The sequence below is a fragment of the Pecten maximus genome, chromosome 5 (assembly GCF_902652985.1).
Source record: "Pecten maximus chromosome 5, xPecMax1.1, whole genome shotgun sequence".
NCBI classification, from domain to species: Eukaryota; Metazoa; Mollusca; class Bivalvia; order Pectinida; family Pectinidae; genus Pecten; species Pecten maximus.
This window is the reverse complement of record NC_047019.1, coordinates 46,526,294-46,545,343: the sequence shown is the minus strand read 5'-3', so window position 1 is coordinate 46,545,343 and position 19,050 is coordinate 46,526,294. Positions and strand designations below refer to the sequence as shown.

Below are 19,050 nucleotides of genomic sequence, written 5' to 3'. Positions count from 1 at the left end.
TGGCACATAGATGTCAAGGTTACTAGAGTAAAAATGTTACTAGAGTACAAATATCTACTTGCACATAGAGGTCAAGGTTACTAGTGTATAAATACCTACTGGCACGTAGAGGTCAAGGTTACTAGAGTATAAATATCTACTGGCACATTGAGGTCAAGGTTACTAGAGTAAAAAATGTTACTAGAGTACAAATATCTATTTGCACATAGAGGTCAAGGTTACTAGAGTACAAATATCTACTGGCACATAGAGGTCAAGGTTACTAGAGTACAAATATCTACAGCCACATAGAGGTCAGGGTCGTTATATAGCCAACATAGCTTGGACTATCTTACAGAGGTCAAAGTTACAGACTGAATATACATATAATCACTGCCTAATAGAGGTCAGGGTCACTTTAGAGTCAATGTGGCTGTGACTGTCTCACAGAGGTCAAGGTTATCATATTGTAGATAGCTACTGCTTCACAGAAGTCAACATTACCACAGGGTCTAGAATTATCTCAGAAAGATAAATGTTACTAGACTGTAAATATCTTTTGTCTTCATTATCACTGTCGGCAACACTATAGCTAGGATCAAGTATTGTAGAACTATTCAGAGGTCAGGGTTTCTAGGGTCAACACATCTACGACTCTCAGAAGTTAAGGTTATTGAACTGTGTGAATAGCCATTGTCTCAAAGAACAGAAAGACATTATGTCAGAGAATGTATCATAGTGGTCAAGGTCGAAGAGATGGTGGAAGTCCCAGTATGTTTCAGTAGGTCACTGACTGATGGTGGAAGTCCCAGTATGTTTCAGTAGGTCACTGACTGATGGTGGAAGTCCCAGTATGTTTCAGTAGGTCACTGACTGATGGTGGAAGTTCCCGTATGTTTCAGTAGGTCACTGACTGATGGTGGAAGTTCCGGTATGTTTCAGTAGGTCACTAACTGATGGTGGAAGTCCTGGTATGTTTCAGTAGGTCACTGACTGATGGTGGAAGTCCCGGTATGTTTCAGTAGGTCACTGACTGATGGTGGAAGTCCCGGTATGTTTCAGTAGGTCACTGACTGATGGTGGAAGTTCCGGTATGTTTCAGTAGGTCACTGACTGATGGTGGAAGTCCCAGTATGTTTCAGTAGGTCACTGACTGATGGTGGAAGTCCCAGTATGTTTCAGTAGGTCACTGACTGATGGTGGAAGTCCCAGTATGTTTCAGTAGGTCACTAACTGATGGTGGAAGTCCCAGTATGTTTCAGTAGGTCACTAACTGATGGTGGAAGTCCCAGTATGTTTCAGTAGGTCACTGACTGATGGTGGAAGTTCCGGTATGTTTCAGTAGGTCACTAACTGATGGTGGAAGTCCCAGTATGTTTCAGTAGGTCACTGACTGATGGTGGAAGTTCCGGTATGTTTCAGTAGGTCACTAACTGATGGTGGAAGTCCCAGTATGTTTCAGTAGGTCACTGACTGATGGTGGAAGTCCCAGTATGTTTCAGTAGGTCACTGACTGATGGTGGAAGTTCCGGTATGTTTCAGTAGGTCACTAACTGATGGTGGAAGTCCCAGTATGTTTCAGTAGGTCACTGACTGATGGTGGAAGTCTCAGTATGTTTCAGTAGGTCACTAACTGATGGTGGAAGTCCCGGTATGTTTCAGTAGGTCACTGACTGATGGTGGAAGTCCCAGTATGTTTCAGTAGGTCACTGACTGATGGTGGAAGTCCCAGTATGTTTCAGTAGGTCACTGACTGATGGTGGAAGTCTCTGTATGTTTCAGTAGGTCACTGACTGATGGTGGAAGTCCCCGTATGTTTCAGTAGGTCATTGACTGATGGTGGAAGTCCCAGTATGTTTCAGTAGGTCACTGTCTGATGGTGGAAGTCTCTGTATGTTTCAGTAGGTCACTAACTGATGGTGGAAGTCCCGGTATGTTTCAGTAGGTCACTGACTGATGGTGGAAGTCCCAGTATGTTTCAGTAGGTCACTGACTGATGGTGGAAGTCCCCGTATGTTTCAGTAGGTCATTGACTGATGGTGGAAGTCCCGGTATGTTTCAGTAGGTCACTGACTGGTGGTGGAAGTCTCGGTATGTTTCAGTAGGTCACTAACTGATGGTGGAAGTCCCCGTATGTTTCAGTAGGTCACTGACTGATGGTGGAAGTCTCAGTATGTTTCAGTAGGTCACTGACTGATGGTGGAAGTCCCAGTATGTTTCAGTAGGTCACTGACTGATGGTGGAAGTCCCCGTATGTTTCAGTAGGTCACTGTCTGATGGTGGAAGTCCCAGTATCTTTCAGTAGGTCACTGTCTGATGGTGGAAGTCCCGGTATGTTTCAGTAGGTCACTAACTGATGGTGGAAGTCTCAGTATGTTTCAGTAGGTCACTGACTGATGGTGGAAGTCCAGGTATGTTTCAGTAGGTCACTGACTGATGGTGGAAGTCCTGTATGTTTCAGTAGGTCACTGACTGATGGTGGAAGTCCGGTATATTTCAGTAGGTCACTGACTGATGGTGGAAGTCTCGGTATGTTTCAGTAGGTCACTGACTGATGGTGGAAGTCTCGGTATATTTCAGTAGGTCACTGTCTGATGGTGGAAGTCCCAGTATGTTTCAGTAGGTCACTGACTGATGTTGGAAGTCCCGGTATGTTTCAGTAGGTCACTGACTGATGTTGGAAGTCTCGGTATGTTTCAGTAGGTCACTGTCAGATGGTGGAAGTCTCGGTATGTTTCAGTAGGTCACTGACTGATGGTGGAAGTCTCGGTATGTTTCAGTAGGTCACTGTCAGATGGTGGAAGTCTCAGTATGTTTCAGTAGGTCACTGTCTGATGGTGGATGTCTCGGTATGTTTCAGTAGGTCACTGACTGATGGTGGAAGTCCCAGTATGTTTCAGTAGGTCACTGACTGATGGTGGAAGTCTCGGTATGTTTCAGTAGGTCACTGACTGATGGTGGAAGTCCCGGTATGTTTCAGTAGGTCACTGACTGATGGTGGAAGTCCCACTATGTTTCAGTAGGTCACTGACTGATGGTGGAAGTCCCAGTATGTTTCAGTAGGTCACTGACTGGTGGTGGAAGTCACAGTATGTTTCAGTAGGTCACTGACTGATGGTGGAAGTCTCAGTATGTTTCAGTAGGTCACTGACTGATGGTGGAAGTCCCCGTATGTTTCAGTAGGTCACTGTCTGATGGTGGAAGTCCCTGTATGTTTCAGTAGGTCACTGACTGATGGTGGAAGTCCCCGTATGTTTCAGTAGGTCACTGACTGATGGTGGAAGTCCCAGTATGTTTCAGTAGGTCACTGACTGATGGTGGAAGTCTCGGTATATTTCAGTAGGTCACTGACTGATGGTGGAAGTCTCAGTATGTTTCAGTAGGTCACTGTCTGATGGTGGAAGTCACAGTATGTTTCAGTAGGTCACTGACTGATGGTGGAAGTCCCAGTATGTTTCAGTAGGTCACTGACTGGTGGTGGAAGTCTCAGTATGTTTCAGTAGGTCACTGACTGATGGTGGAAGTCCCAGTATGTTTCAGTAGGTCACTGACTGGTGGTGGAAGTCTCAGTATGTTTCAGTAGGTCACTGACTGGTGGTGGAAGTCTCAGTATGTTTCAGTAGGTCACTGACTGATGGTGGAAGTCCCAGTATGTTTCAGTAGGTCACTGACTGGTGGTGGAAGTCTCAGTATGTTTCAGTAGGTCACTGACTGATGGTGGAAGTCCCAGTATGTTTCAGTAGGTCACTGACTGGTGGTGGAAGTCTCAGTATGTTTCAGTAGGTCACTGACTGGTGGTGGAAGTCCCAGTATGTTTCAGTAGGTCACTGACTGATGGTGGAAGTCCCGGTATGTTTCAGTAGGTCACTGACTGGTGGTGGAAGTCCCAGTATGTTTCAGTAGGTCACTGACTGATGGTGGAAGTCCCAGTATGTTTCAGTAGGTCACTGACTGATGGTGGAAGTCCCGGTATGTTTCAGTAGGTCACTGACTGATGGTGGAAGTCCCAGTATGTTTCAGTAGGTCACTGACTGATGGTGGAAGTTCCGGTATGTTTCAGTAGGTCACTGCCTGATGGTGGAAGTCCCAGTATGTTTCAGTAGGTCACTGACTGATGGTGGAAGTCCCAGTATGTTTCAGTAGGTCACTGACTGATGGTGGAAGTCCCGGTATGTTTCAGTAGGTCACTGCCTGATGGTGGAAGTCCCGGTATGTTTCAGTAGGTCACTGCCTGATGGTGGAAGTCCCGGTATGTTTCAGTAGGTCACTGACTGATGGTGGAAGTCCCAGTATGTTTCAGTAGGTCACTAACTGATGGTTGAAGTCCTGGTATGTTTCAGTAGGTCACTGACTGATGGTGGAAGTCCCGGTATGTTTCAGTAGGTCACTGACTGATGGTGGAAGTCCCGGTATGTTTCAGTAGGTCACTGACTGATGGTGGAAGTTCCGGTATGTTTCAGTAGGTCACTGCCTGATGGTGGAAGTCCCAGTATGTTTCAGTAGGTCACTGACTGATGGTGGAAGTCCCAGTATGTTTCAGTAGGTCACTGACAGATGGTGGAAGTCCCGGTATGTTTCAGTAGGTCACTGTCTGATTGTGGAAGTCTCAGTATGTTTCAGTAGGTCACTGACTGATGGTGGAAGTCTCTGTATGTTTCAGTAGGTCACTGACTGATGGTGGAAGTCCCAGTATGTTTCAGTAGGTCACTGACTGATGGTGGAAGTCTCAGTATGTTTCAGTAGGTCACTGACTGATGGTGGAAGTCCCAGTATGTTTCAGTAGGTCACTGACTGATGGTGGAAGTCCCGGTATGTTTCAGTAGGTCACTAACTGATGGTGGAAGTCCCAGTATGTTTCAGTAGGTCACTGACTGATGGTGGAAGTCCCAGTATGTTTCAGTAGGTCACTGACTGATGGTGGAAGTCCCAGTATGTTTCAGTAGGTCACTGACTGATGGTGGAAGTCCGGTATGTTTCAGTAGGTCACTGACTGATGGTGGAAGTCCCGGTATGTTTCAGTAGGTCACTGACTGATGGTGGAAGTCCCAGTATGTTTCAATAGGTCACTAACTGATGGTGGAAGTCCCAGTATGTTTCAGTAGGTCACTGACTGATGGTGGAAGTCCCAGTATGTTTCAGTAGGTCACTGACTGATGGTGGAAGTCCCGGTATGTTTCAGTAGGTCACTGACTGATGGTGGAAGTCCCAGTATGTTTCAGTAGGTCACTAACTGATGGTGGAAGTCCCGGTATGTTTCAGTAGGTCACTAACTGATGGTGGAAGTCCCAGTATGTTTCAGTAGGTCACTGACTGATGGTGGAAGTCCCGGTATGTTTCAGTAGGTCACTGACTGATGGTGGAAGTCCCAGTATGTTTCAGTAGGTCACTGACTGATGGTGGAAGTCCCAGTATGTTTCAGTAGGTCACTGACTGATGGTGGAAGTCCCGGTATGTTTCAGTAGGTCACTGTCTGATGGTGGAAGTCTCAGTATGTTTCAGTAGGTCACTGTCTGATGGTGGAAGTCCCCGTATGTTTCAGTAGGTCACTGACTGATGGTGGAAGTCTCAGTATGTTTCAGTAGGTCACTGACTGATGGTGGAAGTCCTGGTATGTTTCAGTAGGTCACTGACTGATGGTGGAAGTCCCAGTATGTTTCAGTAGGTCACTAACTGATGGTGGAAGTCCCGGTATGTTTCAGTAGGTCACTGACTGATGGTGGAAGTCCCAGTATGTTTCAGTAGGTCACTGACTGATGGTGGAAGTCCCGGTATGTTTCAGTAGGTCACTGACTGATGGTGGAAGTCCCGGTATGTTTCAGTAGGTCACTAACTGATGGTGGAAGTCTCGGTATGTTTCAGTAGGTCACTGACTGATGGTGGAAGTCCCGGTATGTTTCAGTAGGTCACTGTCTGATGGTGGAAGTCCCAGTATGTTTCAGTAGGTCACTGACTGATGGTGGAAGTCCCGGTATGTTTCAGTAGGTCACTGACTGATGGTGGAAGTCCGGTATGTTTCAGAAGGTCACTGACTACTGTAAATGTCTTGAGAATTTTTGGGTAGGCATTGTCTATATTGGCCTAGTAGGGGTGCTTGTGTTTATTTAAAGAAAGTGAATCATTGATTATGCTATGCACAGCACATTGATGTACCATTAATAATGAACAAAGCACGGTAAATTGAGTTTTATTGTTAGCTGAAGACAAAATATATCCTTGGCTGACTTTTTAGCTTCTCATCGTAAATACAGTTTTATAGTGAGCTTGGGGAGGAAATTGTCCTTGGCTTACTTTATAGTGCCACTTCATAAATTCAATTTCATACGTTGTACAGTTAACATAAGCAGTGTCCATGACTTATCTATCCTTCAAATAATAAGAATACTTCACATTGAAGCAAAAAGGTGTATCTTTCAATAATAAAATGACATTAGGACAAAAGTTTAGTGCACATCATCACTACCTTAAATAGTTTTGGGCTTGTAAATTTATTTTTGATGCCCAGGACAAGGTCAAGGTCTTTGTTAACATCACGTTAGAAATTTCATTCCATGACAGATTTTGACAAAATCACATGCAAAGGTCATGTAAGAGAATGCCAGGAATGATGTTTATGTCCCATGTCAGGGTCACTTTTACTATTCATACAAAAAAAACCTAAGAATACTGACAAAAAAACCCACCATATCTCAACTCTAAATCGATTAAGTAGGGCAAAATATAGATAAATATAAGAGATTTGGATGGAGACCCAAAAAGGTACAAGGAGAAAAAGACCAGGAGGTGTTTTCTTGTCTTCTGCTTTATCAATGACATCAGCCATACAAATCTAGGTCACGATAACACCCGCCATACAAATCTAGGTCATGATGACACCTGCCATACAAATCTAGGTCATGATGACACCTGCCATACAAATCTAGGTCACGATGACACCTTCCATACAAATCTAGGTCACGATGACACCTGCCATACAAATCTAGGTCACGATGACACCTGCCATACAAATCTAGGTCATGTTGACACCAGCCATACAAATCTAGGTCATGATGACACCTGCCATACAAATCTAGGTCACGATGACACCAGCCATACAAATCTAGGTCATGATGACACCTGCCATACAAATCTAGGTCACGATGACACCAGCTATATAAATCTAGGTCACGATGACACCTGCCATACAAATCTAGGTCATGATGACACCAGCCATACAAATCTAGGTCATGATGACACCTGCCATACAAATCTAGGTCATGATGACACCAGCCATACAAATCTAGGTCACGATGACACCTGCCATACAAATCTAGGTCATGTTGACATCAGCCATACAAATCTAGGTCATGATGACACCAGCCATACAAATCTAGGTCACGATGACACCTGCCATACAAATCTAGGTCATGTTGACATCAGCCATACAAATCTAGGTCAAATCTGAGTAAAGTCACAATCTCAGATTAGAGTTAGGACTATGACACCAGAACCACTAAACATATCAACAAGCATCAAACATGTCTGACTACATATAGCATAAGGGGATTTATTATATTTCCAAATGAAATCAAGATGTTGACCATAAAACTTTCCCATGACCTTCATCAACCTTCATCTGAAACCTTGTACTGTAACATGTGTCAGTCTGGAAATCGTGACAATGGGAACAGGCCCTTGTAAACATTGTAGGTAAGGGATGTAGGGATGTTGTTATCAATGTATATGTCAAACAAAAACATTGTAGGTAAGGGATGTAGGGGTGTTGTTATCAATGTATATGTCAAACCTAGATACTTACATAGCAATTCCTTTGTTTGTTTTCTTGAAGTTAAACCTCTTTTATAACATTTCTTTACTTGAAGGCTGATTTCCTGTGATTTAATGTGGTTTACAGGTAGTTACCGTAGTACCAGCCCCAATACAGGCCAGACCGTGGTGTCGGCGGAGGAGGTCTCTGGGTGTGGTCAGGTGTCCTATGTCCAGGCTCACAGTGACTTTGTCCCAACCTCCAAGAGTAGGGACGCCCTCACACTACAGGTAAGTAACAAAGTGACCTCCAAAAGTAGGGATGTCCTCAGTGGTAGGGACGCCCTCACACTACAGGTAAGTACCACAGTGACCTCCAAAAGTAGGAATGACCTCAGTGGTAGGGACGCCCTCACACTACAGGTAAGTAACAAAGTGACCTCCAAAAGTAGGAATGACCTCAGTGGTAGGGATGTCGTCACACAACAGGTAAGTAACAAAGTGACCTCGAAAGTAGGAATGACCTCAGTGGTAGGGATGTCGTCACACTACAGGTAAGTATCATGGGGACTTGATCTTGTCCTCAGTGGTAGGGACGTCCTCACACTACAGGTAAGTACCATGGGGACTTGATCTTGTCCTCAGTGGTAGGGACGTCCTCACACTACAGGTAAGTACCATGGGGACTTGATCTTGTCCTCAGTGGTAGGGATATACTCATGCCGATTATTAATTGTATGTTGTAACTGAACCAGGGACACATTGTTGAGTCTTGTTTTATGTTACAGAAAGGGGATGTCATCCGTGTTCTGTACAAGCCTCCTGGAGACCTGTGGAGAGGAGTACTCAAGGGCCAGACAGGGTGGTTCAGAGTATCATGTGTAGAACCTCTGTACACGGGAGAAACAGCTCTGGAGCCTTGGCTTGACCAGCGTTCAAACAAACCTAAAACTGTACAAGAGGTGCTGCGTGTCATAGGTTTGGAGGTAGGTTGTCATAGAAACAAGATCATATGGCTAGAGGTAGGTTGTCATAGATACCAGGTCATAGGGCTAGAGGTAGGTTGTCATAGATACCAGCTTATAGGGTGGGAGGTAGGTTGTCATAGATACCAGGTCATAGGGCTAGAGGTAGGTTGTCATAGATACCAGGTCAGAGGGCTAGATGTAGGTTGTCATAGATACCAGGTCAGAGGGCTAGAGGTAGGTTGTCATAGATACCAGGTCATAGGGCTAGAGGTAGGTTGTCATAGATACCAGGTCATAGGGCTAGATGTAGGTTGTCATAGATACCAGGTCAGAGGGCTAGAGGTAGGTTGTCATAGATACCAGGTCATAGGGCTAGAGGTAGGTTGTCATAGATACCAGCTTATAGGGCTGAAGGTAGGTTATCATAGATACCAGGTCATAGGGCTAGAGGTAGGTTATCATAGATACCAGGTCATAGGGCTAGAGGTAGGTTGTCATAGATACCAGGTCATAGGGCTAGAGGTAGGTTGTCATAGATACCAGGTCATAGGGCTAGAGGTAGGTTATCATAGATACCAGGTTATAGGGCTGAAGGTAGGTTATCATAGATACCAGGTCATAGGGCTAGAGGTAGGTTGTCATAGATACCAGGTCATAGGGCTAGAGGTAGGTTGTCATAGATACCAGGTCATAGGGCTAGAGGTAGGTTGTCATAGATACCAGCTTATAGGGCTGAAGGTAGGTTATCATAGATACCGGGTCATAGGGCTAGAGGTAGGTTATCATAGATACCAGGTCATAGGGCTAGAGGTAGGTTGTCATAGATACCAGGTCATAGGGCTAGAGGTAGGTTGTCATAGATACCAGGTCATAGGGCTAGAGGTAGGTTATCATAGATACCAGGTTATAGGGCTGAAGGTAGGTTATCATAGATACCAGGTCATAGGGCTAGAGGTAGGTTGTCATAGATACCAGGTCATAGGGCTAGAGGTAGGTTGTCATAGATACCAGGTCATAGGGCTAGAGGTAGGTTGTCATAGATACCAGGTCATAGGGCTAGAGGTAGGTTATCATAGATACCAGGTCATAGGGCTGAAGGTAGGTTATCATAGATACCAGGTCATAGGGCTAGAGGTAGGTTGTCATAGATACCAGGTCATAGGGCTAGAGGTAGGTTGTCATAGATACCAGGTCATAGGGCTAGAGGTAGGTTGTCATAGATACCAGGTCATAGGGCTAGAGGTAGGTTGTCATAGATACCAGGTCATAGGGCTAGAGGTAGGTTATCATAGATACCAGGTTATAGGGCTGAAGGTAGGTTATCATAGATACCAGGTCATAGGGCTAGAGGTAGGTTGTCATAGATACCAGGTCATAGGGCTAGAGGTAGGTTATCATAGATACCAGGTCATAGGTAGGTTATCGTAGATACTAGGGTTGATTTCATTATGTCTTTAGTTATACTGCTAAAATTTAGTTTGTGGCTATGTAAGAACATATAACAGATCAAATTTCTAAGTTTCAGTAGGTGAAATGTATTGTTTGTTTCTGTATAATACCATGTTGCTGTTTTCAGAGTCTGGAGACAGTGTTTATTCAGAATGGATTTGATGAGTTGGACTGTTTTGCAAATGTTGAAGAAGAGGACCTTGATGTATTGGGGATATTTGACCCACTCATCAGAACTAAACTGTTGAGTACAGCTGACCTCATCAAAAACACACAAGGTAAGGGAACTACAACATACTAACATACGAGGTTAGAGAACTGTACACCATACTAACATATGAGGTAAAAAACTGTTGAGTACATCGTATGTAACATACAATGTTAGAGAACTATTCAGTACATCGTATGTATCATACAACGTTAGAGAACTATTCAGTACATCGTATGTAACATACAACGTTAGAGAACTGTTCAGTACATTGTATGTAACATACAAGATTAGAGAACTATTCAGTACATTGTATGTAACATACAAGGTTAGAGAACTATTCAGTACATTGTATGTAACATACAAGATTAGAGAACTATTCAGTACATTGTATGTAACATACAACGTTAGAGAACTGTTCAGTACATTGTATGTAACATACGTTAGAGAACTATTCAGTACATCGTATGTATCATACAACGTTAGAGAACTATTCAGTACATCGTATGTAACATACAACGTTAGAGAACTGTTCAGTACATTGTATGTAACATACAAGATTAGAGAACTATTCAGTACATTGTATGTAACATACAAGGTTAGAGAACTATTCAGTACATTGTATGTAACATACAAGATTAGAGAACTATTCAGTACATTGTATGTAACATACAACGTTAGAGAACTGTTCAGTACATTGTATGTATCATACAACGTTAGAGAACTGTTCAGTACATCGTATGTAACATACAAGGTTAGAGAACTATTCAGTACATCGTATGTATCATACAAGGTTTGAGAACTATTCAGTACATCGTATGTATCATACAAGGTTAGAGAACTGTTCAGTACATCGTATGTATCATACAAGGTTAGAGAACTGTTCAGTACATCGTATGTATCATACAACGTTAGAGAACTGTTCAGTACATCGTATGTTACAAGGTTAGAGAACTGTTCAGTACATCGTATGTTACAAGGTTAGAGAACTGTTCAGTACATCGTATGTAACATACAAGGTTAGAGAACTGTTCAGTACATTGTATGTAACATACAAGGTTAGAGAACTGTTCAGTACATCATATGTAACATACAACGTTAGAGAAATGTAAGTTACAGAACTGTTGTATAATATATCAGATATTCCTGCATTGTTCACTATTCCTCTGAAACCTCTACTTGTTTTGTAGACACACCAACATTACAGTGGAAGGTCCACCAGGGTAGGGCTGGACCCCCTGTAGCATTCATTAACAAAGAATACCGACATGGTACATCTTATGCTCCTAGTCAGGATTCAGGCTGTTATGCAAGCTTTGAGCATCTGGCTCATCGGGATGCCTACCCAACTTCGAGTGAGCTGAAACAGCAGTATGGTTTACATTCCAACAAAGGCAACACCTCCCCAGGGGTCAGGGCGGGTCCTCCGCGGTCCCAACGAGGGCACTCAGGTGTGGGCAGCTCAGGAAATTCTGAGGACTTAGATAGGAGTGATAAGGAATATACAGCTGAGGATCGTGAGGTCAGCGAGATCACCAATAGTGTGGATTGTACGGCCCCAACCAATGATCTGTCAAGACTTTCTGGTGATATGGTCATCATGTGTAACTTTGCGGGAACGCAAACTTCTCCTACGTATGGGAAAGCCAACTGTGATAATTTAGCCAATAACCTATCCTCACCCAAAGCTCACATGCGCCAAAGTAGCAGCATCAATAGTGATTTTGTGTCTTCTAGTCAATCCCAGCAGGGAAGCATGTGTTCTCCATTACATAGTACACAACCGTTTCCACGTAAGTGTGCTCCCAGACAGGACTGGAACTTACGAGATGTTCAGGTCCAAGTGATGTGTCCTTTAGGAAGCCTGAATCTAAATGCTGATAGTGTACCAGATAATGATGGGGTGACTCCACACCCAACACACATTACACCTCCCTCCTCTCTAGTGCTCCGTAATCCCCAGGGGCGTAACTCTCATGAGCCTGCGGGGTATCGCAGTGCGTCCCGCCTGGATGACGGAGATTACCAAAGCGTAGGTCAGTTATCACGGAGATCCATGTCTGCAGATAGGGCTAGTGTCAAGGGAGCCAAACCAGAGGACCCGCCCGAGTATAGAACGGTGATGCGCTCTCTCCTGAATCTCATCACATCCAAGCTGCTGTCAGAAAACATAGATCTTGCCTTAGAGCCGTATTCTACAAAGGTAGGTGTTCTGTCAGTTATCAGTAATAGTTAATATTCAAATGTAAATAACATTTTGGTGTCTTAAACTGAAAGGCTCCATAAAATAAGAGAATTAGCATTGAATTCATAAATGAAAATTATCAAATCTATTCAGTATGAAAATTCAAGTTCCTGTTCTCGAGCTAGCCATTCAGTAATTCTTTATAGATAAAATAGAATTTTTATTTGTGAAAGAAAAATAGGCTCCCATTGCTTCATTATTATGTGATAAACTTTTCCAAGTCTTGCAAGGAACATCTTTAAAAACCTTATATTTCCCTTGCTGATAGTTCCAGTGATGACTGTTCCATTTAGAAGATTGACCTAGGGTGAAATAAATGCTTAAGGAGCAATATTCAGCATCCCTTTTGATACAAATCTTTAAGTGATTGAGAAGCGGAAATTCCAAAGTACTGTCAGAAAGTTTTCTCATGAATGACATCCCTTTGACAACTTGACATACAGTACTTGTCAATAGAATACAAAGTCAACAATGACATTATATAAAGCATTGAACAATACCTGGTGTTAGATTTACCATCAGACACAAGGCTTTTTTTTAAATCTATATTTTGAATTTGTAGCCTTCAATTAATTATTGTGATAACTACTCTGTCAATATATTATCATTGTACTGAGGTATTTCTTCATTTTAATGGAGATATGCATCAAATTATTATTTTCTTCTCCGTACTTCACAAAATAAAAAGGCTCTAAATTTGTTACATTTGACTGATGCGTTCCTGTAATGGAACTCAATAAAGTTTGCTGGAACTAGTTCACATCACCCATATTCAAAGTCACAACTGTAAACATATTCAAACGGCTTTTGACTAACTAAAATACATACAATGGACACGTGAGGTTGGTCAGGTTCAAACGTGTTATCTGTCAAAGTACAGTAATGAACCAATGGGAGAACTGAATATTGACTTGTTCAAAACTAAGACGAAATCCTGCTTGTGATACAATTCCAACAGAAAAAAAAACAACTTATAAAACATTGTCAACTGATAAAAATGCACAAGAGTACTGCATTATGGTACTTTCAGTACTTTGATTAAATATTTTTAACAAACAATTGATTTCAACTATAATTCATCCTCAATATACATTTTTAGGTCACCTGAGACAAAGTCTCAAGTGACCTATTCTAATCCCCTTTTGTCCGTCGTCGTGCGTCGTGCGTCGTCCGTCGTCCGTCGTGCATCGTGCGTCGTCCGTCGTGCGTCCGTAAACAATTTACATTTTCGACTTCTTCTCCAAAACCCACAAACCAAATTCTATGAAATTTGGCAGGAAGCTTCTATGGCTAAAGGTCAACCAAAATTGTAAATTATATGGTCCAAACCCCCCAGGGGCCTGAGGGGCGGGGCCAAAAAGGGTCAAATTGACTAAAACTTCAAAAATCTTCTTCTCTACTCTCAGATATGCTGGAATCAAACACTCTTCATAGATGGAAGGGTCTTAAGGTGCTTTACCAAAATTGTAAATTTCATGACCCAGGGGTTTCACGTTTGCCCCTGGGGAGGGGCTAAACTTTACTATAGTTTATATAGGGAAATCACATTGTTGACTTTAATTTATTTTATTTCTATAGGAATTCATTCTAATTTTGTAAACATTGTCAGCATGGGATGACAGTTTGATTGCATGCACATGTTGGCCCTGACTGACCCACAGGGGCTGATGGGCGGGGCTAAAAAGGGCCAAATTGACTGAAATTTCAAAAATCTTCTTCTCTACTCACAGATATGCTGGAATCAAACACTCTTCATAGATGGAAGGGTCTTAAGGTGCTTTACCAAAATTGTAAATTTCATGACCCAGGGGTTTCACGTTTGCCCCTGGGGAGGGGCTTAACTTAACTATAGTTTATATAGGGAAATAACATCTTTGACTTTTATTTGTTTTATTTCTTTTGGAATTCATTCTAATTTTGTAAAAATTGTCAGCAAGGGATGACAGTTTGATGGCATGTGCATGTTGGCCCTGACTGACCCCCGGGGCTGATGGACGGGGCTAAAAAGGGTCAAATTGACTGAAATTTCAAAAATCTTCTCAAGACTGAAATAAGGTGGAATCAAATACTCTTTATAGTTTGATGGGTCTTATGGTGCTTTTGATAATATGCATATGTTGGCCCTGACTGACCCCTATGGGCTGATGAGGGGGGGAGGGGGGGGGGGGGGGGGGGCAAAAAGGGTCAATTAAATAAACTGAAATATTTCAAATCTCAGGTGACCGTTAAGGCCCATGGGCCTCTTGTTAATAATTAATTTTCATAAAATGTGTTAATAAAGTTCTCAAAAATCATGCCAATTCCTACCATGAATGATGTGTAACCTTTCATAGATTAGTCCTATAGATTTTGTAATTACCAAGCCTCGGTTTAATAGCAGTTTGTAAATGAGGACATTAGTTGTTCTTTCCTCATAGCATGAAAAATGTATAAGAATCATCACCACTACAGTCGGGTTTTGGCCAGAAAGGTTTCTGATCTTAGAGATATTAAAATTCAAAAATTTCTTCTAAGTGATATCCAAACTCAACTTTCACATTTTTTTTTTCACATTTTCAAATAATGAATAGGGAAATATGATTCTCTAATTAAGAATAAAGCAGTAATATGTGATTAAAACACCTGTGTATGTAAACTTTAAGAACTTAAATTTACTAAAAAAAAAAAAAAAATAAGATAAAAAACAATGTGCCTTTAGGAGCTTTTATTAAAGGATTTCTAGTGTAGAGTTGGCCTAGTTCAATGAAAATAAGAATTATGCGAGGTCTGTATGCACCTTGGTATGGTTTGCAGGTATTAGCTTTGGATTGAAAGTTATTGCAATAAAGCTCTTTCAGTTTTTTCAGCAAGATTAGGATTATATTTGATATATTAAAGCAAATATATAATATATTTTAAGGAGACAGATTTAAATAAATATTTTCATACTTTTTTCTGAATCCTTTTATTATTATGTATCATATATATGACATGTAAATATTGAATAAAATATTGTTTAAACTAAATATATAATAAGTGTAAAGTATGATACTTTTGTAACACCAATTACTGTGGGATGTTGTAGACAGGAGAGTGTGGAATTCCTCCACTATTGGTCCAGCGGTATGCAGACGAGCTGAGACAGGACCTAGTCAGCGTGGCTCTGGTGGTAGATCAAGTCCGTGTCCAACAGCTGTGTAGCCGGCACCGACCAGCGGTCAGTTAACAGTCTATGTTCTGTCACCTTAAAGTTATTTTTAGCTGACCATCATCAGATGGTGGGCTATTCAAATCTGCCTTCGTCCATGGTCTGTCTGTTGTTTGTCCATCCATAAGCAATCCTTGTTATCGCTAAAAAAGTACTAGAAGATATTCCTCTGACTATATATGTAGGTTCATCTTGGTCCCTAGTTGTGCCATTTGAATTTAGATTTCTGATGAGAAAACAAAATGGTCGAAAGGTGGCCATCATAGATTTTGAGAATTGAACTTTGTTATCACTATTTTTCGAAAAGAACTGGAGGGATATTCCTAAAACCTCATGTGTAGGCTCCCCTTGGTCCTAGTTGTGCCATTTGAATTATGGTTTTTGATCAGAAAAATAAAATGGCCTACTGGCGGTCATCTTGGATTTTGAGAGTTGAAGTTTTTTATCGCTATTTCTGGAGTACTGGAGGGATATTCCTCAAACTCCATGATTGTGTAAGTTCCCCTTGGTCCCTATATGTGCCATTTGAATTCAGATTGTTGATCAGAAAATCAAAAGGCTGTTGTCTTTGATTTTGAGAATTAAGTTTGTTATCGGTATTTCTTGAAATATCCCTATTTCTCGAAAAGTACTGGAGGGATATTCCTCAAACTTCATGTGGTCCTTTGTTGTGCCATTTGCATTAAGAATTTTGATTAGAAAAACACAATGGCACACATGAGTGATGTTTCTCAAACTTCACATGTAGGTTCCACTTTATGTCAAAATTGTTATCAGATTATAAGTAAGAGAAAGAAAGGAAAAGTAGAGAGAAGATCAGTCTGACATAGAACCAATAATGATCATTCAATGGTGGGCGCCAAGATCCCTCTGGGATCCAAAAGTGAGGCATTGTCAAGGGAGTCATTAGGAAGAAGAAAGTTGTTAAGAAAGAAGAGAAAAGATAAGATCCCACATTTAGTCGCCTCTTATGATCATGCAATGGGGGCAGCAGGTACAATTCTTACGCCCTACCTGGAGTGTTCGCCCTTGTGAGGAAGGCTGTGGGCTCTGTCTCCTGGCAAGGACATACCAGAGTCTTTAAAAATGGTAGTTGCTACTCCTGCTTAGCGCTCAGCATATTTGGAGTGGAACGACTGGTTCGCCCGTTATCAGTATAATGTGACCGGGTGGGGTGTCCTGCTGGGTATCTTCGGCAGTATGCTTCAGTGAGGTAGCACTATAAATCGGCGAAAGTTTCGGCCTATCACAAGGAGACTTAACACGAACATACCGCAGTCTCCCAAAACACACATACGCACTCACCACACTCATGCATGTCACACGCACGGGAGGCCGTCCTTAAATGACCTAAGCTGTTAATAGGACCAAACCCTCTGGGATCTCTTGTATATAAAGTGTATTCATTATAATGTGTCATGTTATAAAGTGTGTCCATTATAAAGTGTATCCATTGTAAAATGTATACATCAATTTCAGAGTGTATCCATTATACATGTATAGTGTATCTATTCTAAAGTGTATCCATTGTAAAGTGTATCTATTCTAAAGTGTATCCATTGTATAGTGTATCTATTCTAAAGTGTATCCATTATAAAGTGTATCAATTATAAAGTGTATCCATTATAAAGTGTATCCATTATATAGTGTATATATTCTAAAGTGTATCCATTATAAAGTGTATCAATTATAAAGTGTATCCATTATAAAGTGTATCCATTATATAGTGTATATATTCTAAAGTGTATCCATTATAAAGTGTATCCACATACCATTCTTTCTGTTAATACTTACTTTTTCACCATGGTAGTTAATGCTTGAGTAAGAAACCTGAACAACAATAAGAAAACTTGTGTACTGTAATCATTCAGAGTTAATAAAAACTAAAATTATTTTTTTTTAGTAATGATAGTTCAAAAAAACCTTACCATCTAAGAAAGGCAACTCCACATACATTAACTTTTCTTCTTCTCACAGTTGCTGTCACGTGATTTGCCTGACTCTGCTGCGAAGGCTTGTGAGATAAAGATTTCTTCAATACCAGAATTTTTCATATCCATTGGCCTTCCGATGTATACCAATATGTTCGTGGAGGAGAAACTCACTGCCATGGAGGATTTACTTCAGCTCAATTTTGAGGACATACGTGATATCACTCGCACACATGCAAAACATGTTAAACGAATCTCACATGCACTTGATTGGGTACGGACACGTATTTCAACACTGAGAAAGACAAGCAACAAGGACGCAGCTGTGATGGATAGGGTGTAGGATAAACAGCCAAATGTGTTCATGTGAGGTTCAACATCTGTTCATGTGAGGTTCAACATCTGTTCATGTGAGGTTCAACATCTGTTCATGTGAGGTTCAACATCTGTTCATGTGAGGTTCAACATCTGTTCATGTGAGGATGATCTGCCAGTTCATCTGTTCATGCGAGGATAATCTTCAATTCATAATGGGATGAACTTTTTTTCATTTGTTCATGATGATGAAAATCCCATGGTATCTAGTTGATCTGACCAGCTGTGTGATGTGTAGTCTGTGTCTGCTCATTTCACCTGTGTACTATTCAGAGGAGTATGTGTGATGCTTTCCTACTTCTTTATACAACTTCTTTGTGGTAGAATTTTAAAGTTTTAATCTCTTACAATTAAAATTGAATGGATCTTAGATGTTTTTTCTGGGGCTGAAATGAAGCATTTTTATGTCACCCGAGTCTCATTTAACCTACTCCGCTCACTTTTTGTCCGGCATTGTGCATCAAAAACAATTTACATTTTCGACTTCTTCTCCAAAACTGCTGAACCAAATTCAATGAAATTTGGCAGGAAGCTTCAATGACCAAAGTTCAGCCGAAATTGTGAATTACATGTATATGGTCCCTTCCTAACCCCTAGTAGCCTGAGGGGTGGGGCCAAAAAGAGTCAAATTGAGTAAAATTTCAAAAATCTTCTCAACTTCCAGATGTATTGGAATCAAATATTCTTCATAAATAGAGAGGTCTTTAGGTCCTTTACCAAAATTGTATGTTCATATTGGCACTGATTGACCCCCAGGGACTTAAAGGGCCAAAAAGGGGGAGGAGATAAACCTTACTATAGTTTATATAGGGAAATCACATTTTTGACTATCATTTGTTTGGTTTTTATTGGAATTCATTCTAACTTGATCAGTATTATAATCAACATGGGATGACAGCTTGATAGCGTACATGTTGGTCCTGACTGACCTGCAGATGCTTATGGGCAGGCCATAAAGGATCAAA

At 41.4% G+C, this 19,050-nt stretch overlaps 1 protein-coding gene across 3 annotated transcripts in view; it reads left to right on the top strand.

Moving 5' to 3' along the window:
- Window positions 1-19,044, top strand: part of LOC117328190 (SAM and SH3 domain-containing protein 1-like) — a 114,767-nt gene extending 95,723 nt beyond the window's left edge. For 2 of the 3 annotated variants that reach the window (XM_033885608.1, XM_033885606.1), the window contains exons 12-17: window positions 7,871-8,013; window positions 8,511-8,708; window positions 10,267-10,417; window positions 11,538-12,550; window positions 15,657-15,788; window positions 17,757-19,044. In XM_033885608.1, coding sequence (XP_033741499.1) covers window positions 7,871-8,013; window positions 8,511-8,708; window positions 10,267-10,417; window positions 11,538-12,550; window positions 15,657-15,788; window positions 17,757-18,053 — 1,934 coding nt within the window. In that variant the 3' untranslated portion in view covers window positions 18,054-19,044. The remainder of the gene's footprint in view (window positions 1-7,870; window positions 8,014-8,510; window positions 8,709-10,266; window positions 10,418-11,537; window positions 12,551-15,656; window positions 15,789-17,756) is intronic. The other variant, XM_033885607.1, reaches the window with a different exon arrangement.
- The last annotated feature ends 6 nt before the right edge of the window (window positions 19,045-19,050 follow it).